Source organism: Lingula anatina, chromosome 3, assembly GCF_051362555.1.
Source record: "Lingula anatina isolate TDL-2025a chromosome 3, LinAna3.0, whole genome shotgun sequence".
NCBI lineage: Eukaryota > Metazoa > Brachiopoda > Lingulata > Lingulida > Lingulidae > Lingula > Lingula anatina.
In genome coordinates this window covers 3,341,148-3,362,701 of record NC_141769.1, presented here as the reverse complement: position 1 = coordinate 3,362,701, position 21,554 = coordinate 3,341,148, and the positions used below count along the sequence as shown (strand labels likewise).

The window sequence follows — 21,554 nt, the reverse complement described above, 5'->3', positions numbered from 1 at the left end:
TCTGAAGTCAGAAATATTAAATGATGGCTGTATGAGGTTTTTTGGTGTTTAACTGATTATATCAGTGGCCAATTTCATTTGCAAAAGGAAAAAAAGCATAATTATACTAATAATGGGAGTAGAAGACAAGCATACTGTATGAATACATGATTAACAGCAAAAATTCAGTTTTAATTGTCATCTGTGCATAAACATGGTCATATGTTTACTCATATGAAATATACACATATTCAGACACACATGGCACTGGTGACCCTCTGAGAACGTCCGACCTGAGTGACCCTCCTGGTCAGTCTTGGCGTAACACTGACCGTCGGCACAGGTCTGCCCCCTATGGTCACACCACTGGCTACCGAGATGACCGCCAGATGGGGAGGTCACATCATTACGCCAGTGCGGAAACCAACAAGATCTACCATGTCTACGATCCTAAAGGTTCACCAGGTAAACTTCTACTTGTGTGATGTATGTGTGTTTGGTAGGTGTTATAATGAGTCAATTGCCACAGGTGTTCAGACAGACTAGTAGCCATCTCACTGATAATGTCATATGTGGGGTTTTGGTTATTGTGTTGAAACATATTTTTTAAAAATTTATTTATTATGTTTTTGTGTTTATTTTATTTATTTATTTATTTTTGCAAAATATATTTTGTTTTTCCAAATGCCAGTTTGATGATAATCTTAATTTTCTATCCATTTAGGTACGTCCCCAATCCGCGTGGACTCTGACCTACGCATGCTGTACGCAATAGGAAAGATAGACGACTTTGAGCTCCTGCGGAAGGAGATTCATGAGAGTCAGGTGGTGCTAAGTGGTATGGTGGCCAGGATAAGAGAGAGACTACGGACATTTAGAGGAGCCTCTCCCTCACAGGTGGGTTCTCTCTCTCTCTCTCTCTTTTTTTTTTTTCTTCTCCCCCCCCCCCCTCTCTCCTGAAAACCTGCTCAATACTTACATTTCTTGTGTGTGGACATGCATAGAGAACAGGAGACATCTCCTTACATGACAAAGGCAAATAGTCTCCTCAAAAGTTAGAAACTGTTCTTTAGAAATTCAACAGAATGGAAAGTCTTTGCTAAGTGCAGTCCCACATTTGCCTGGTTTCTTTTCTTTCAGAGTGTGGAATACAGCACTCTCCAAGCCTTGAGTGCGTCAGCGGAGAACCTGCGTGTATGTCTAGGGCAGGAGGCTCACCTCATCACCCTGTTCTGGATATCACAGCTGCCAGAGACCGACGCTGATGGCTTCTTTGTGGATGTCAGACTCATGAAAGAGGTACTGTTGTAATTAAAAAATTATTTTGAAATTTTATTTTTAGTCTAGAAATGCTGCTGAGTTAATTTTCACAGTACTAAAATAGTGTTTTTACAAATGTATATGTTGTGATTTGAGGAGGTCTACATTTGCTATAAAACCATGCATTTTTTCCACTCAAATTTTAATACGTTTTGAAAATGCGCATTGATAAGTTGCGCAAAATTTTTTCCTTTGGAAAATAGTTTCAATTGCAGTGAATCTCATAAAGTGATGAAAATTATTGTTTACAGTATTAAGGTATCCTAATGGTCATTTTTGTGTTAAACCAAATTTCCTCAAGGAAAAAAGAACATCTTTATTTTATCATGAATCCCCTATTGTTCTAGGTTGGTCTGTTACGGGAGGAGGTGGAGGTCTACAAGAGTAAATATTTCACTGCCAGCGACACTCTCAGGATGTACCAGGAGAGACTGGAGGTGAGGGCATCCATAGTTTAGATTCATCTCAGTTTATAATATCACAGCGTCCATTACAGAGACCACATCCATCTGAAAAAGTTGACTAGACTTTATTATTGTTAAAATGAAGTGCCGTTTATATACCAGAAGGAAGACTTTTTGGTGCAAAAGCAGTGATTCAGTTATGTAACACCAAGTTTTAACCTTAAATAAAATTTCGTGTTTTTTTTTTTCTATAGAAAAGTAACAGACAGAAGGAAAGTATGGCAGCCTCCATTGCAAGAGAAGGTAAACTTAGAATTGCTTGGAACAAATGTTTAGACAAATGTATATTGTGTTTCATGTGAATGTAGTATGTTGATTTTGGATAGAAGCTTTATCTTTTGTGCCTTCCAGTATCTCATCTTATTTAAAGTAAAAATAAAGTACTCATTGACAAAGAAAAAGGTTTTATGCAAGCTGTTTTTGTTCGGTACTTAAATAGAAAGTTACAGTAATGAGACTACTCAGTTTAGTGTTTATAATGTTTATTATATATGCTGTATATTATGTCCCATTCTTTAAATTTTTCCTTGTATTTTTTGTCTCCAGTCAGCAGAACCAAGAAAGTCCTGACAAAATCAAAACAAAACTTCATGTCCAGATACGAGAGGTCAGCTGCCACATAGCAGAACTTTATTCATAGAAGACACGGCAGAAATATCATGAGTATATGAACTGCGCTATACAGGATGGCATATATTGTGTGTATATGACAATGGGTATATGCACTGAATGGGGTGCAGAGAATGTATGACACTTTGCTAAACATATATGCATTTGTTAAACATGTGGATGCATGCAGACAAGGCCTGCAGTGTTCACTAGAGGATTAGGGTAATAGAACGAGGTAAAGTAGTTCCACTGCCAGAGATGAGGAAACCAAGTTATGTAGTGATAGCACACTTGACTCTCATGGAAAACTGTATGTGGCCCAAAACACTGCCAAGTATTGATGTTTGGAAAAAGATTTTTTAAGAATAACATAAGCAGAGTGACCATTTGAAAGAGGTGACTGAAAAGGGTAATGGGCCAACTGAAACCATTTGGGAGTCATCCTTACAGAGGTTGATGCTTGGTTTACACTCACCAGCTGTGTAATGCACACATTAACGAAGAGTTCATGTCTGAATTTACTGAGAGATAATATAACAATAATTTAGGGATAGTATAACAATAATTAAGGGATAGTATAAGAAAAGTTGAGGGATGATATAATAGTAGGTGAGGGATAATAAATTGATTTAGTTGAGAGATAATATTGGCCTCATGGAGTGGCCAAGACAAGACCAAACCATGCCTTCTTGAAGTCGAGCTTAAAATTATGTTAATTTTGCCAATTTTGTTTACGTTCAGAATCGATGCCAAATATGACAGCCTATGCCAATATCAGCTTATTTATTACAGACCTGGGGACAACCCAAATCTATATATTAATTCAGACATGGTTAAATTAACTTAAATGTTTTGCGGGCTGCTTGGGCCTTATTAAATTGGGCCTATATTAATATTGGGATCCTCCCTCCCATTTATGTCTTAGAAATGAAAGCAGCATTGCTGTGTGCTTATTACAGCCGAATGTTTGTTTTACTTTCCTTCATATGCGGGGCATTTTTATTTTATTTATTATTTTTATTTATTTATTATATTCTTTTTTGCATTAAATTTTTTTCAGCCTCTACATTCAGCTTTCTGTTTCAAAGTTTTGTCAGTTTAATTTATTTTCTGCTTGCAAATGTGTATGATAAGGAAGGAATGGCTGTTCATTCATGGGCAGTATGGAGTGGTCTGACATTATCAGAACTTTATTCCCTTGAATGTTAAAATATGTTATTTGAAAATTATTTGGAAGTGGACTTTGCTCAAAGTCTGTCATATCCCACCATATGTAATGCATTTTTTTGTCGGCAGTGTTGGATTAAAAAAAAAACATTTTTGATAACATATTTCAAAATCTGCCTGTTCCTTTTATTTCATGTGTAATGACTTCAAGGTTATTTACACATATTTGCTACTCTTTGGTACTTTCCACAATATTGAAACAGGTGACTTACATGCTCAGGCTTTTGTATATTCTGATATGTATATCTGGTCACAAAGACTTAAAAAAGAATAATTCTTATAATGCACAAAATGTTTTCTCAAGTATGCATGCAAATGAACCACTCATGGATATTTGTAGAAGTATTGTGTTGTTAGTTCTATGCATCAGCAAATCTCTAGCCTAAGAACAGTTTGTATTTTTGTATCTCTGTTAAAAACCTTGCACCGTTTTATGAATTATCAATCATGTGTTATGTAATATGCCAAATGTGCTAATTTAAATTCAAGTAAAATGTGATCTCATAATAAATAGCTTAGTTTGTATGTGAAATGTGAAGAGTGCATTTGTACATTTTGATAAATGCCTTATAATTTGATGTGGTGGATATTTGTGTTGCCTGAATGTGAACATTTTAAAAGTAAAAAAGAAGTTGCAAGTTCAGTTATTGCTGAATATTATTCATTAAAATATTTACCAGCCTAAGACTCTGCCTTTGTAACAGTGATCATATTCCTATTGTTTGATTCCAGTTAAGTGTTTTTTGTTGGAGTAGAATGCAAGCATTTGTATTAGATAATTTTGCAAAATCATCAGTTTACTCAAGAAGTTCTTCTTGGTTTACTATAATGAGAGTTATGAATGCAGTGGCAATGAAACAAGTCTTGTTGTCACACAGTCCATTTGAAGGGACCAAAAAGAGTGAGTGATTTTGAAGAGATAATTCATTGAAATAAATGAGCTTAAAACAGAATATTGTTTTGTTTTATACTGCTAAGAATTATTTTTGTAACTAAGAATTCAGAGCCGAGTTAGAGGAGACCGAGGTAGACATTTTCCCCCTAGAGTCAGAACTATGCAAAAACGTCTCGATAGATGCCCGTCCCGACTGGTGGTTCTCGCTATAAATACTTACACGTGCCTATACCGTTAGATAACGCCATCTTGAAAACCACAGCACCTGTAAACCCACAAAGTGGTTAATCCACGTACCGATAGGTCCACTTCAATGGCGCATTAACCCAAACAAACTTTACTTTTTTACAATTAGACCAGGGTCCCTTATTTTAAAAGACCCTTATTATATATTTAAAGGGAATGCTCAAAAAAAAAAAAAAAAAAAGGGGCACAAGTAATTTGACAGCATAATATTTAAAGTAGGCTGATGAAGGGTTCTATTGCAGGTTCACTAAAAACGGAAAAAAAACGTGGTTCAAAGACCATCATACAATATATTATTCTTGCAGTTGGTAAAAGGTATAAAAATGGATAGTTAAATAAATCGTATTTATCGGTATTTGGATCAAATTAAGGCGTGTGTTTCAACAACAACAAAAGTTCTATATCTACATGTATTTTGACCTTGACCATTCTTGAACAGTTTCAGCCAACAACCTCTCACCTAAATTGAACCATACCTGTTGTAATTTGCATAACAATAAGTTTCTCGCCCTAGTGCGAGCTGTCTTTCAGAATACTCACTTTGTAGTTGGACGACTTTGGATGCACTGTACGTGTGGTGCAGTCGCAAGATCGAGCTTTTAGGACACGTTTTGTAAGTATTATAGCTTCTTCAATATCTTCCGTCATTAAAAACCGAAGGCAAAGACGTATAAAAGAAAATTCACGCCAAATATAACACGGTTCTTTGCAATATTATGCCTATCGTTACCAGTATGTTACTCTAAGTATTAGAATACAGTATATCGGTTTGCTTTGGGACTGCAACTTGCTAAACGTAAAAGCAGAACGGTGCACTCAGCTTCCCTTTAACAAAAACCTTTTTAGCTCTTCGTTTTTTTTTACTTCTGTATAAACACAATTGCGTGGCCTGGGCAATTAAAGAACATTTTTGATATAATTTGAAAGTCTCGTGTAAATGTAAGCAATATCATAAAGAACTCAGACAGATTTAGAGAACACAGACAGGTTACATGTAGCTTAAATATTTTTCATATTTACTGCAGATAAGACTTGGACAGTCCGTATTTCGTTTCAGGTTGACAAGTTCTCAAAGATCCCTTTGAAAAGTAAGTATACTTCACAAAATACAACATACTCGCACAGGCGTGTATCAATTTTTTTTATTACACAATAATTAACAGAAAAATATTTTACACTGCCTGCTGATCCCATTGCCAAATATTATTCATACTTTACACGACCAACTATATTAAAACTTGATGGCATTTGCATCCAGATTGTGTTAAATGTTTGAGATATATACTTATAAGGGCAATTGTAAATCAGATCTTTTGCGCTTCTCTCTTCTATAAAGCGTTGCCTCCCAAACGCGTGGTGCACAGCGAGTATAAACATCATAAAACTAAAAGTATTAACAACCATAGATATAACCTTCACAATAAAATAGTTTGTTTTCAATGTTTCTTTTTTAACAAGATGTCTTAAATAGTTATATCATTAATTCATTTTAGATCATTATTTCGCCTTGCGGCAGCTTCGGTTTCAGTTGTTTTTCTCGATGCTAGTTGAGCTTGAACTTTGGAGAAGCCAATAAACTCGCACAACATTACTGTCTTAAATACTCTCTCATCTGTGATGTATTAGTCGTATTTTATGAACCTGTTTAGTAAAAAAATCCTGAACATTATTCTCTTATTTCAGGATCTCATTGAGATACTGCACAGCAATTGCCTGCAAGCCACGCAGCCTTTGGTTTACATTCAGGAACCCGACGCCCACTTATGCATCTATCATATTAAAGCTAATTTAAATAGACACTTGTTATTCTGTGGTTATTAATTTCGTTATGAAATAATGATGATACAAATAGTAGTAATAATGAAAGTGGAATAAGATTATATTTAATTGATAATGATTCGAGCACTTTCAAATTCAATATTCTGAAACTGAACTGTAGCTATTGTCTTAACTTAGACGATTATCTGTGTTAACTCGAGATATTTGTTAATATGCCCAGTGTTGAGTGAATGATGGAATCTGAACATTTAAAATGCCTTGGAGAATATATCGAAAAGATTTTCAACAACGAATATTAATGACGATCTTGCTTCATAAAAATTTGTTCTTAATTTTGTTGTTATTTTTATAAGTCGTAAAACAAATTAGTTCGTTCTCCCAGATATCATTTGCCTCAATTTTCTCAACTGATCTTTTTTTAAGGGTTCTGGTTTTTGCTTTCACAAACTGATATTAGACGACCTTATATTCACATGATAGTTCTTCTTTCAAAAATTTGAGTTTATCAATTTAACCCCAAATTAGGCCTAAACATTTTGATAGTAGAAGATTGGTTATTCTTTTCAATTTCCATTATCTGCAAAAAAAAAATTGCCTTATTAAATTTGGCATTTAAGAAATATTTCTGATCCCTGCATGTATTTTCTGGCAGATTTGAATGTGCAGTAAATTGTGATGCTTTTTACTAATTTGTGGAATAGTCACTTTCAAGGCCAACTATTAAGTGTCTCTCTGCTTGTCAAAAGTTGATTTCCCCTACTCAAAACTTTGCAAGCGTATCATTTTGAAATAAATTTTGTTCTCATTAGATAATTTTCTTTAGATAAATTTCCTGCAATAATTTTTCATACTTTTATATACAAGTTTCTACGGCTTTGTGCCTGTATTTTTGTAATGGTTGTATTTGCATGCAAATTTTCTTGCCTTTTATCTATTGTTCTGTAAATTTAACACAAACATTTTGCATTTTCTCAATAGCATTACTTCCAATGATATGCTTTTAAAAGGTATTAAAAAAGTTTCAAATGAACTTCGTTCTTAATGATACACCCAGCTATATGATAGTACGCACCCTCAAATGAAATGGACTCATCTCACCTGTCACCCCCTCAAATGGAATGGACTCTTCCCACCTGTCAACCCTCAAATGAAATAAACTCGCCCCACCTGTCACCCCTCAAATGGAATGGACTCTTCCCACCTGTCAACCCTCAAATGAAATGAACTCGCCCCACCTGTCACCCTTCAAATGAAATGAACTCGCCCCACCTGTCACCCCTCAAATGAAATGAACTCGCCCCACCTGTCACCCCTCAAATGAAAACTCGCCCCACCTGTCACCCCTCAAATGAAATGAACTCGCCCCACCTGTCACCCCTCAAATGGAATAAACTCGCCCCACCTCTCACCCCTCAAATGGAATGGACTCGACTCATCTGTCACCCCCCCAAATGAAATGAACTCGCCCCACCTGTCACCCCTCAAATGAAATGAACTCGCCCCACCTGTCACCCCTCAAATGAAAACTCGCCCCACCTGTCACCCCTCAAATGAAATGAACTCGCCCCACCTGTCACCCCTCAAATGGAATAAACTCGCCCCACCTCTCACCCCTCAAATGGAATGGACTCGACTCATCTGTCACCCCCCCAAATGAAATGAATTCGCCCCACCTGTCTCCCCTCAAATGAAATGGACTCGATCCACCTGTCACCCCTCAAATAAAATGAACTCGCCCCAATTGTCAAGCCCCGAGTACAGTTGGATTCATTTTGATTGTCACCAATAGCAATGCGGTAACAGTTACTACACTCATTTGTTTTTATGCATCGTCATTGATGATGATCAAATACAAACACATTTTTATTATACACATTTATTTTCACTGTATAGTAATTCCATGCTCACTGTATGTTACCTCTGATCCTTAATGTCAATGTGTACTACAGAAAACTATAATTACGCATGTGTACTTAAATTCCATTTTGTTTTATACATTTCTCTCACAACAAATTTATGATAAATATAATATGTACATTCACACCGTTGGATAAACAGGGAGTCAACAATAAAAACATTGCCCGAGAAAGTGTGCATATGTAAAATTATGCTTAAACTTTTAGTGGTAATACTTTAGAATATGAAATATATAATTATATATAAATTAACATTCTGATAATTCCTTCATTATGTCCATATCACATTGTTATAACGTTGGACTTTAGACCAAAATCGGCGATGAAAGAAAATTAATACTTTCCGAATTTGGAATTCAAAAATATGCGTAAATTTCTTTTCAAGCGATATTCTCATAACGCCAGACAGGACAAATTACATTTAAAAAATGAGAAAATTTATTAGTCTCAGAACCGGATTGGCTTTGTTGGGCCTTTGTTTAAAGTAGATTACATAATTATGATTCAACTTAGTTTTCATTATCACATGTTGACCATAACTTTTTTTTTTTGCTAATTTTTGACATATAGAAATTATAGCTTTTTATTTTGTGCTGGAATTTTATTATTAGTATTGAGCTTTTTACTCACAGACACCAATATCTGAAAATGATGCCAAACGTAACTGCAGATTAAAAAAAATGTCAGCTTTACATGGAAATCTAAAAGTTCCCTAGTACTGCATGTAGTGTATAGTACAGACCGCAAGGTGATACCTGCTTCTTACATTTGAATGGAAATGATACATCTGAAAATGGGCAGATCCAGAATATATTCCTTTTCATGTTTCATGACAAAATACCCAGCATTTCATCTTTCAAACCGTAGTTAGAATACGGGGATATTTTGAGCTAATTGCAATTTTTACAAAAATAATTGTTAAAGCGAATTTGAAAGCACTTTGTTTTAATTTGAAGAAAAAATACCTATTGGATAAATTGTAGACTCTGAAAATTCAGAACATGTCAATATAACATTTACTTTTGTTTCCTTCAGATAGAATCAAAACGACCCAAAACAGCACATTTATTTTTACAAATTGCTCGTAATACACTAGAGTCACATAACACCAATGATGAAAATAAAACTGATATCTACAACGTAAATAATAATAACAAATAATCCGATAACTAATCAACTTAATAAACATTCTTAGTCCAGTTTATATTCGCAATATGGTGAAAATTTGTGAAATTTTGAAAATTGTGACGCGCAAACACTGAAAAATAGCATCACAGCATTTAAACATTTCGATGACTACACTTTTGCTTAACAAATAAAAATTGGAGAAAAGGGTAAATATGTTTCAATTGGTATCAGATATCTCCCCACTAATTTGAAAAAGATCAATTACTCCCAAGCTTATAATTCGAAAACAAAAATGATCGATTTCTGTATATAATTTGTCAAGGGAACATTATCGATCTTACTTTATCATTTTGATCTGTTAAAATCTAATAAATAGTCCAAAAATGTTTTGAAAAATCACATTAGAACGCATGCACAAATTTCACCATACTGCATGTGCGGTGAGTGAGTGCGTGTTTGTGTGTGTGAGTGTGCCTGCAGGTGCGTGTGACCGTTTCCAGTTCCAAAATACGGCCAAGAAAACTAGGACAGCTTCTATGAGACGCATGGAGGATCTCGGCAAAGGAATTGGCACTTCTGAAACATCAAAAATAACGCTTTAATAACTACAACAAAATGACAATTCTACATTCCATAAAATAAAAATCTAACTAAGATTAGATTAACTGAAATTGGAAAGACTTGTGCTAATGTTGAAAAAGTCGCATTCGGGCTGGTTGATCACAAGTTTGAAGAAATCGAATGAAACTCGTATGTGGTTAAGATTTAAAATTTCAATAAATGCTGTGTACTGTTTTATAGTCCACTGTGAGAGGAATAAATAATAATAATAATAATAATAATAATAATAATAATAATAATAATAATAATAATAGTTATACGACCAATGCTTCGGGGAAGCGTTCCCAAAGTAAATACTAAAACATACGGAGCAATTAGTTAATTAGGTTATTAGTGTCGATAGAGACAAAGTCGAAGTGCAGTGACATGATGCATATTTCAATTTTTCATGTGCATCACACTTTATTTGATGAATGATAAAACAGTCCGCTTCTACAATATGCAAAAACGTTGAGTTAAATCTCCGAAAACATCCTATGGATATCAAGAATTTCTTGGTCATCGTGAAAACTTATTTTAAAAGTTCTCTCTCGTTCACCTGCTCCAGTTGCAAAAATGAAACGCGTTCTCCAAATATTTTTAAAAAGCAAATGAGAAGGTTCAGGCTAATAAATCAAGTACAAATACTATAGAAGCGTTTTTCTGAAAGGATACAAATGCGTTCCGGTGGCCCGATTACTATACGCAAAGTTAGTGGTAGTAAATGAAGTAACAGCGGCTGGGCACCAAAAAGTGATTTCTAATTTACCAGCTTTTCTCATATTTTACTGCTTTTGGGGGGCAGCGTGCTTTTCAATATTTTAAAGAAATAATCAACATTCAGCTTTTCTGAAATCCACTGAACTACCCAGACAAACGAATTTTAGAACACGTGAAAAAAATGAGGATGTTATTCTAGTACAAACGAGAAGAAAGGTGAAGGAAATAATGGTACAGAGAAATGGCAAAGAACCTAATCAACCAATTCGAAGAATATATGAATAAAAACAAGCTTCAGACAAACACTTATACACAAGCTACATCAAACTTACATCACAACAGACAGGAGAGAAATATGTAAATTACTTTGACAACTGTCGCACATACCACATAATCGAGGTAAACGCAACTTCTTTCCACTTGTATACTTGCGTAAGAGACAGACTGGCTTCCACTTTAGAGTCATCCTACAAGATGTGTCCAAGTTTCTGCGCTGAGTGAAATGTTCGTCTCTGGGACTTCAACACACCTATCCTGTGTCTTCTTCATACAGGGTCCAGCTGTCAAGTGACCAGTCAAGATGACAGCTCACACTGTGCTGAGGGGCTTATTGTTATGTAAATAACAACAGGTATGGAGCATTTTGATTGAAGGGTTGATGTTGAAACCATTCTTATAGAACTGCGAATCTGTATGGTCTTATATAATAAATTGATAAAATACGAAAATTTGTGAGCTCTTGACTAATAGTTTTATACACATCATAAAGTTATAGACGTCTTTAACCCCCCCCCCTTTTGCAGAGTGCGCCAAGAAAGAATCCCATCTTTACTCAACTCTTGTGGAGGGTTATTGGTTCAGACGGATATAGTTCGCTAACCTTTCTATTGTCATTTTTTGGCTCATTCTGAGCGCGGGGGTATATAGTTACTGCCCCCACTGTCTTTCTTGTATTAACTTTTAAAAGAACATTTGTAAAATTTCTATTGTAGAGATCCTCCCCCTCCCACACCACAGACACTAGAGAACTATAAGAAAATATAATACCGGCGACTTTAGATATGATTTATGCAATTACAGAATGCCCACGTTGAAATTTTGTTCAATTTTGCTTCCCAATTATTTGGATATCTAGGAGGCACAAACTTGACTTTATTTTAATTGATTAAGTGTGCCGAATTGTGGTGTGTGGCACAGACCATTTCTCATTTAGCGCCCCTGCTTAAATTTATCATGAAGTGAATAATAAATATATTTCACGTTTTTATTTTCCTGATATATCTATTCGATTTTAAATGTCTTTTTTACCATTACTTAAAAGCAGATATTTAGGACAGTTCTCGATATTACAGGCAACTTCTAACACAAACTGCACAGCTTGGATGAAGACACACATAACAACTCCAATTCATATTTTTTCATTGGACTTTTTATTAATTCCTCCATCTTAAAGAAAAGACGGAAGCCTTGCCAGGACAGTAATAAATACCAGCATAATAAATATATGGAGATACCTCCAGGGTGTCCGGCTGAATGGGCTGGACACTGTCCAGTCAGGATGGACACTCAACAACAGCTATCACTACAGGTTAGCAACAAAGTACAGCGACTACTACTGAGGATGCCACCTGGTGGAGAGATGTACATACATTAGAGACTATGTACAAAATATACACACACCTACATAACATGACAATGGGCATTGTACTTGAAATATCGAACCTCGACTGTTATCAGTTGGTTGACAGTGGCCCATTTCACAAAACCAATGAAATCGAAATTGGTCTTAGAAAACAGTTCTTTGAATCTTAGCTGACAAATTGGCTTTGAAGAAGAATCCAAAAGGGTTCTGTCTTTTCACTGAGGCCCCTTATGCAAATTGTGATTGTCTTGTCAATGGCTTTTTCCTCTCCATAGATGACTAAATCTCTCATTACATTGATTGTGAGGACCAATCATTGGTAAAACACAAGGGGCTAATGCAACAAAGTTGGCTTTTCATAATTAAGCCGTCTAAGCTAAGTCCAAAAAACTTTAGACCTATTGTGAAAAGGCTTTCTATTAAGTTGGATGCTGTTTATGGAGGATGGAATGACCAGTGAAGACTTCTATAAAAAAAACCTGACCCAAATGTGTCTATTGGTACCTTGATAACTAGGGAAGTATGCTTTGGGTTAAAGTAACAACCAAATTTTAACTAACGCACAAACAATTTGTCAATGTTATTGTTCTACAAAGTAAAAGAGAAATCTTAAAATGAAGATATCTATTTGTCGAATTCAGTGTGAAATGTGCACAGGGTGGGGAATGAAAGGAGTGAGGAGTGAAAGGGGTAAGTTACAAGTGACCTGACTCACACACCCTAGATAAGACACAGCATTGTTAAGGCCAGTTCTTCTTTACAAAGTCTTCTATCCATAAAAAACAGATATAAACTGGGTTTGATAGACTTTCAAGTCTTCACAGCTCTGTTGCAAACACAATGCACTCTGTTTCAAGTACCAGCGTTGCCCATACACATGTACATGCAGCATAGTTTGTGACAAAATTTACATTAACAACATTATTATATACATATAGAAAGACCTTGAACACTAGCAGGGAAATAGCCCATACCTTCTGAACACATTGCGTAGAATTGAACATGTACGTATAATTACAATTATTTGCAGCTTTCTAAACAAGATACCATTGCTTGGGAACAGCTTATTTTCTTTTTATCCTGGGAACTAATCGGCAAATCATATTTTTTCGCTACAGAAATTCTGATGCCCATCTTACTTATCTCATACTAACATATGGTTCGAAATAATTTTCATTTCAGAACTGATAAGGCATAAACTATTCCTCAAAGATCATTATACAAATTGCATATAATAAACTAGACATAATTTTAGCACCAAATGAAAAACAAAACCCGCCGTTACTTGGTAAATAATATTGCACAATAATTTCAATGGCAGTGCTGTTGACAAACGCTGACACTGATTGTACATGTCAGCGTGTGACACTAAAGCTTACGACACACACACAGTATTAAGTATGACATTTTGATTTCTTAATATTCACATCAGATCTACGGGCAAATATATCTACATATAAAACACTGAATAAGGCAACTGTGAAATGGACAATTTTCTTCTCTCTTTGTGAAAATGTACGAATATCTCCCGCTGATGTTTGCCATATTGTTGGAAGAAGTGCATAACAATAGCATTTCCCAATTATAATTTTCTTAATTTGTTTCTCTTTTTTTTGCATGAACCTTTTGGAAAGAAAACGAAACCTTTGGACAATTTTTCAACTTCGAGTCCAGCTCTTATAATTGCAAATTGCTGTTAAACATCCATTGAAATGCAGAAAAGTCTGATAATCCTCACATAAGTGTTCGAAGATGATTTCTGCAACATACTTTGCCCTCTAAACAGTTAAGGGTTTCACGTTAAGATATGATTTCAGAATCTTAGAAGATTCTCAGTTTGAAAAACTGTCATTAACCATCTTTTGCAGTGAAAACTTTTAAACTGGGTTTGAAGAAGGTGGATGGAACAGACGTGGGACCAAAGTCCATCTTCAAATAATCCAGATATTGTACACTAAATGGTACTTTTCTTTTCTCATCTTGTGCAATGTAGAATGTTAACAAGAGCTTGTCTTGAAGTCCGCGTCAGACAGCGCAAACTTGGCCCTGGTGGTTCCAGGGGATATGACGCCATTTTTTCCAACTCCCTGGTACCTTTCCTTCAGCTGGCTCAGGGCTGTCATGAGGCGCGTGTTTGCAGAGTCCAGGGACTGAATGCGCCGCTCTTGTGCTTCGACAATTTTTTGTTTCTGCGTGACCAGCTTCTGCATTTCAGCGTGCTCTCTGCGCAATTCCTCCTCCACACTAATCAACCTAGAATTCAAATGGAAAAATAATTTACACCAGTGTTTGGAAATGATTTCCTGACAGATTTTATGAAGAAATTCATCAAACTGTGCAACACAAACAAAGCAAAAGTTTGCTGCTGCAGGACTTCACACTGAATTTAAGTTTTGGCTAACACATGCTTCTGATGAGAGTAAATACCATAATTCTATTATACTTTTATTTGAATGACTTATTGAAAAATCCTTAGATATTGCATAATGGATGTTCTGTTTTACATTAATTATTATTAATATTTATATGAACCTGGAGACCTTTTTTAAAAAGATTCTGATTTTTCTAGAAAAGTTTTATAAGCATTTTTTGAGATTAAGCTTTAGGTCGCCACACTCTACACTTAGATGACTATGACTAATTAAGCAATACGTAGGAGAATTTGTGTGCATTTATTTGTTTATTCCTTCAAATGATGTCCCCACCCCTTATTATTTTTTAAAGACAAAAGAAACAAAACAGGACTTCAATATACAAACAAATCAACATGCTATATGAAATGTATTTGTGGGAAATCAAATGGACATCTTGAGTTAGATGACAAAATGTAGTTAAACAGAAGGTCTCAGCATGCAAAGCTCTGAAAGTTTATCTAACATGGAAAACATCCAAAATCTTGAAAATGATTTTAAAGTATAGACAAACCAAGATATTGTTGAAACAAACATTTTAAGTACTTTTTCAAGCATAACAATATCTTGACGGTTATGTTATACCACAAAAAAGTAGGAAAAATCATGATGCAAATTGGCACAAAAATTTTCAGAAGTAATCATCAAACAAATAAATAAATGAATAAATAAATAAATATAAACTCTGGCACAAATGGAAAAAGAAAGACAAAAGTCACTGACAAGACACCAATCTTGTAACTCACAAAAAGAATAAACTCTGTACAGTGTGTTTCAAAGAAATGTTGCAATTAAGAAAAACTCATGCAATATGCAGTTCAAACAAAGAGACAGTATGCATGTATAAATGTGTAATATCAAATGAATGAAAAACCATTCAATATTTCCCCTTCAATATTTGGTTGGACATTTGATCCTCAAGATTTCCACAAAAATATTGGAGGGAAAAAGAAATAACAATGCACAAGATCTTGTGTGAAAAAGAATAGTTTACATTCAGAAATAAATGTTGCATATTTTAAGAGACAGATTGGTTGAGTTGCCATAACTTTTTTGTATGAATATAGGTTTGGGTTGGGGCTTGGGGGGTGGGGGGTGGGGGTGGGGGGTGGGAGAGGGAGTAGATATCTTTAACAGAGCAGAACAATGCAACTAAAAATAATGCATACATAGCTTATATATTAAAAACCCTCTAATAACCACAACAAAGGCACCATAGCAACATAGAAATAATTAACAACGGTGATCAGCTACCATGGCAACAAAAGTACAAAACCATGGCAACAAGGAATTCTTACCATTGTGCATGTGCCGGAGTTGCTTTTTGTGAAGAAAACAACAAAAATATGGTCAATGTCAAACTTTTAAAAATCGTGCAGTTAGTATAATTGAAAACAATTATCTACAATAAAGGGAGGTGAAAAAGTATGCAAGTTTTTCCACCATTCTTCAGGTTAATCATGCAGTGCAAACAAAACCAAAAACATTTGCTGGACAGAATTGTGTGAAACATCTTAAAACATTCTTCTGGATTCATCTTCTTAGTCTAGAAACATCCACATTGCACCCAAATGCATTAAGAAAGTTTCACACAATTTCCTGTTCTTGCTTCAAACATCTCTCCTCTGCAAATCTAAAAAGGCTTTCCCATTTCTTGTTTTTTTTAAATCTTTTTCAGTGCATCCCTCTATTCCACCAATTATCTTCACTTTAAGGAATACTGTTTTGAGAATACTCTGAGAAGCTTACTAAAATGAGGGGGTGATGTTTGAAGCATGTAACAGCACCCACAGTGACGCATGCATCAAGACTTACATCTAGCATACAAAGTTAGCCATTTATCACTAGGTTAGTTTCAGCCTGTATGTTGATACAATAAGGAAGAGAGGAGATGATCAAGGCAGTCTTCTCTGAAAATAAACAACAGCACTGAACACACAAAAAAAGAAAGCACATGCAAAATTCCATGCTGCAGCTATGTATATAAGCTCCATCTTCCAAGACTTTATACAAAAGACATGTTAACACTAAAGGCTAAGCTACTTTTACTGCAAGTCTACAAATTATACAAAAAGTTTTAAAACAAATAGAATGGCAGACTGGCACCTGAAGCCCAGGTTCATCACAAACCCACCATAACCTAAAACCTCTGAATCATTGGTTTTGGTATCAATTTTTAAAGCCATGTACTCATTCTGCACATGCTTGATAGTATTTCAAAACAACCGGTTTTCAGAGGAGTTAGGAGTTCAAAATTCCAAATATTGTTTTTTTTTTTTTGAAAATTCAGCAGGTCCATTTTGCTGACTGACACCCATATCTCAAAGGCCCTGCACCACAAAGCAGAGAGAAAAACCTGTGAGTCTCAATATATAAATATCAAAGGACAGAGATTTCAAAATGGATAAAAGCATTATTTATATATTACCCACCTTTGAATTATATTTTTCATTTGCTGGTCTTTTTCAGCCTGCTGTTGGCGTAATTTTTCCTCACTCTCCTCCAGCTTTTTCTGCCACTCTTGCGCCACCTGTTGGTCATGTTCAGCATGTCCGCTCAGTTGCTCTTCCGCCTCCCGCAACCTTCGCTCTGCTTCAAAAAGCTGCTGCCTCAAGTGGTTCAGCTCATGCTCATACTGGATCAAAACAAAGAAGAATGAGGTTAAAATTCATTAAATTTTCCATAGTCATAAAACACTACAACAGAACCATGAATAACCTCATCAGTTCAACGGTTAATAAATATTCCCACTATTAATGATAAATAAAGTTAAGTTTACCTCAATCTTTGTTTTATCCTGATCATTAATCTTCCTCTGCACAGATCGTATGCCCATGTGTACGCCTGTCTGAGGTAAAGATGGCCGCCTGCTTGGAGACGTAACCCCGCGTGGACTGTCAGGGGACTTTGCAGACAGTGAGTCATCTGGTGATGTTGATGTGGGCATAGTTTGCATTGACATTGAAGATGGTACTATTGGCTGCTCTTTTGCAGAAGGAGGCTGTCGATATGATATTGAAGTGTCAGTGGCAGTTCGCCTAAGTTCATACCTCTTCCTTCCCATCAAGCTAGAGTCATGGCTCTGCGAAAGAATAAGTGACTGAAGTGCTAGGTCATTAAACGAGGCCGGTTTGCATTCAAGTGCAGACTGTCCATTCTGAATTGATTTTTCAACTTTTGGTGAAGGGTTCACCCTTGCATAGTGAGAGGGGGACTCCATAGGAGGTTTTCTGACCTGGCGCCGATCCCGTGGCGGGGTGGCTATAGACTCACTACTGCTGGAACTAACCATAACCCTTTGTGTTGAAGCCCTTACTTGCTGGGGTGTGTATGGTTTACCTGTAGTTTGTTTGGTAACTAACTGTCTACTTGATATTGAGTCTTTCTCATCCATGCTGCTGAGAGAGCTAGCACTGGAGTCTCTACGAGGTGTGCTACATTTTGGTGTGGACTGGGCATGTTTATGGTGATACATTGGGTTGGCAAAGGACAGAGGCTGGGCTAATGGAGGAGACTTTCCGTTGTCTCCATCATTGGGTACCAGAGAGTCCACGGGGGAGCTGGACTGACTGTACCCAAACGACTGATACCCAGAAGACGCCACCGTGGACAGCTGACTAATGGACGTTTGGCTGCCCTTCATATTTTGGTCTGTTGTGGCCCGTCCTCTTTTTTCCTCCCCAACCACATCATCCATGTAAGATATCAGGTCCACATACTCCCCATTGACTAGTTCCGCAGCATGCAAAATGTCATTCCATGATTGGTCAACGACTGACCTTTCAGCAGTAACATTTGTTCTTGATGAGACGTCAAACCTCCGTGAATTTTCTTTGAAATCGTGAAATAAAACATAATCGTCTGTTGAGTTCAGATCTGGTGCAACAGGCCTCCTGTTTCCAGCCTGGTTCGTATACGGCGACGAAGGCACCGCTGTGTGAATAATGTTTTCCTGCGTGTGCATTTCTGTGTGCACCTGACGCCCATTGTTAATGTTCATCAGATTGTCATATATCTGGACGTTATTTAGGGCAGGTTTTTTGGGAGTTGGCTCAGGGTTCTTTAAAGCTTCAGACACTGTGGCCAAAATGGTGCGCAGCCTGGCTAACTTGATTTCTGTGGCCTGAAATGAGAGAGAGACATTTATTTCTGCTTGTGGTAAACCTTCATATGAAAATCAAATGTTTTTTTTATAAACAAAGTTTGTTATATAACAGTTTTGACAATCTGGGTATGAATTCGTCCATTCTAATTAAATAACTGATGAATCCTTTCAACATTATATTTAGAAATAATTTGGCATTATTTTTCACTCAGCACCACCATACCTCATTTAACTTTTCCAGACTCTCCACCAGTAAGGAGTGCATAATGGACAGTTCTTTACCCAGGTCAATGTAGCCATCATACTCCATCAGCTCTGGGGCCTTCTCCTGGTTCTGGAATAGAACAACAATTTTAGATCCTATGTCCTGGACATCTATCTACACATTACAGAGATCCTGAACCCAAGTCCTGGATATCACTTACTTTAGCCTTTAAATCAAGCCTTTTTTTACAGCCTACAGTGTGTAGCACATAAAACTTAAACCAGAGAATGGGTCATTTTTTCATCTGAGGCACCTTTATAGTTAAATCCGTTCAAGGTGAAACATAAGTTAATCAAAAGACATAAAGAATACATCCTGGACGTGTTTACAAAGTTTACTTACTGAGATTTTGGTCAGGAACTGCTTCATTGTTCCCCATTCTCTCTCAACAAAATCATTCATGAACACCATGTATTCCTCCTTTCCACCAAACCTACAAAATTAAATATAATACCATACAACTGTACAGACAGAGTGGTTTTCCCTCAGTTTATCTTTTTGTGATCAACAGTATAAATCTGACTACCTTTTATATTATCTGATCTCTTACATGGCATTATTTTTTTGCATACAAAGTTTTTTGCAATAAGAGGATTCAACTTACTTTGTAAAGTTTGCCAGATTTTGTATAGTTTTTGCTATAAGTGTCAGATTTCTAGCCGCTTTGTCTTGCGGAAATTCTGTAAGATAAAACAAAATAAAATATATAATAACAATAATAACTAACTGTTCATTTGTTTAGTACCCACCTCAGTGAAGGTGCTTTACTTTTTAAAATTTTTTTGCATCATCAGATTTGGCAAATTACATGACATTATCAGATTTAGCAAAATATGTGACAAGTCTACCAAATGCATTTTTATTATTGTATTTTCTTCTTCATTAATTTTCTTTTATCATACAAAGCTGATATCATACAAACCTTGTGTGAGGCCAAATAAACTGGGGGACATGATGGAAGGACAGAGGAAGCGCAAGAAAATGGAGGCACTGATCAGATTATCACTAACATCTTCTCTCTTTCTGTTCACACAGCGATCTCGAAATTGTGCAAACACATCCTTCAGCTCTCTATAATTATAAAATAAAATTACAATATTAAATGTTCTGAATACACACCATCTATTTACCTTGAATCTTTTTGTGTAACTTTATCTGTGTTGTCTTTTCAATTTTTTATGATAACTTTCCCCGACAACCACTCATTGTGTGTTATTCACAAAATTCAAATCCCTTTTCAATTGGATATTTTCAGGAAAAACAACTAAAAGTTGAGATCATATCACTTAAATGTTATTATTTTGGTCAAATAACTGCAAGAATTTTTGAAGGAAACCAAAATTTGGACTACACCAGAGACAACTTTGGCGAAAAACAGAAAAACAATTTCCACTTTCCTTGTCCTAATTATATAAGTTACCATTTACTTACTAAGTCAAAGTGAACTCAAATAATCAGATTTAATGTGTATGAGGTCCCTTACCTTGGGAAATAACATGCGGAGTTGATAATTTTCACCCAGGCCATCTCACAATACATCACCAGGCTGGCCTGATGGCGCTGGAGGACATTGTTGTTGGTGACCTTGGTGGGGTCAGGCTCACAGTCGTCTGTGGACTCCAACATAGAGCGAACAAATTCACCCAGTGTATCTTGTAGATACTGAAATGGAGGAATAATTTTGAGGTTAGCAAACATTTTGTGCCATTTTTCCTTATATTCTATCAACATGTGAGAAATGTTTGATATTTTAAAGAGATATGGATTTTTAAATTTTGCAGTTTCTGGACATTTGCATTTTTAAAATTTTGCAGTTTCTGGAAGTGTATCTTTTAATCTTTTGATAATTTTAGAGGGATAGTGCTGCCCCCTACCTTCTCTCCCACTAACTTCATGTATGCTTCTATAGACTTGGTTGCAATGCTGTTCCCACGGAATGTAAGGTGCTCATTATCTGTAGTTCAAAAAGTCATTTTTTAAGCAATAACATATAGGATGAGAATCATTATAACCCTAGTCAAAACATCTCTGGTTTATTACTTTACAAAAGACTAGTACAATTTGTCACAGCAAATTCACAAGTTTAAGCACGAGATTTTGAATGTTGATATAAGAACTGATACGAAATTCCAGAAATAACCACACAGTTAATAAGATTTCATGTTCAAAAGTAAAATTCTGACTACATATATGTTGATTCTTTTACAGCATATTACTTTCTATTTACCTATTTATTTTTATTTATATA

At 35.8% G+C, this 21,554-nt stretch overlaps 2 protein-coding genes across 26 annotated transcripts in view; one reads left to right on the top strand and one right to left on the bottom strand.

Moving 5' to 3' along the window:
- The window catches only part of LOC106154678 (uncharacterized), a 74,868-nt gene extending 70,316 nt beyond the window's left edge, over positions 1 to 4,552 (top strand). For all 8 annotated transcript variants that reach the window (XM_087008096.1, XM_087008092.1, XM_087008093.1 and 5 more), the window contains 6 exons: positions 235 to 444; positions 704 to 876; positions 1,120 to 1,278; positions 1,647 to 1,736; positions 1,958 to 2,006; positions 2,310 to 4,552. In XM_087008096.1, the coding sequence (XP_086864222.1) occupies positions 235 to 444; positions 704 to 876; positions 1,120 to 1,278; positions 1,647 to 1,736; positions 1,958 to 2,006; positions 2,310 to 2,386 (758 nt within the window). In that variant the 3' untranslated portion in view covers positions 2,387 to 4,552. The remainder of the gene's footprint in view (positions 1 to 234; positions 445 to 703; positions 877 to 1,119; positions 1,279 to 1,646; positions 1,737 to 1,957; positions 2,007 to 2,309) is intronic.
- Positions 4,553 to 12,294: 7,742 nt separating this feature from the next.
- The window catches only part of LOC106175351 (ras GTPase-activating protein nGAP), a 112,419-nt gene continuing 103,159 nt past the window's right edge, over positions 12,295 to 21,554 (bottom strand). For 16 of the 18 annotated variants that reach the window (XM_087009595.1, XM_087009596.1, XM_013557329.2 and 13 more), the window contains 9 exons: positions 21,181 to 21,260; positions 20,790 to 20,968; positions 20,229 to 20,377; positions 19,911 to 19,986; positions 19,649 to 19,739; positions 19,265 to 19,375; positions 17,716 to 19,059; positions 17,369 to 17,571; positions 12,295 to 14,778 (listed from right to left, as the gene is read on the bottom strand). In XM_087009595.1, coding sequence (XP_086865721.1) covers positions 14,523 to 14,778; positions 17,369 to 17,571; positions 17,716 to 19,059; positions 19,265 to 19,375; positions 19,649 to 19,739; positions 19,911 to 19,986; positions 20,229 to 20,377; positions 20,790 to 20,968; positions 21,181 to 21,260 — 2,489 coding nt within the window. In that variant the 3' untranslated portion in view covers positions 12,295 to 14,522. Of the gene's footprint in view, positions 14,779 to 16,234; positions 16,257 to 16,751; positions 16,847 to 17,368; positions 17,572 to 17,715; positions 19,060 to 19,264; positions 19,376 to 19,648; positions 19,740 to 19,910; positions 19,987 to 20,228; positions 20,378 to 20,789; positions 20,969 to 21,180; positions 21,261 to 21,554 lie in introns of all 18 variants that reach the window. The other 2 variants (XM_087009597.1, XM_087009598.1) reach the window with 2 other exon arrangements.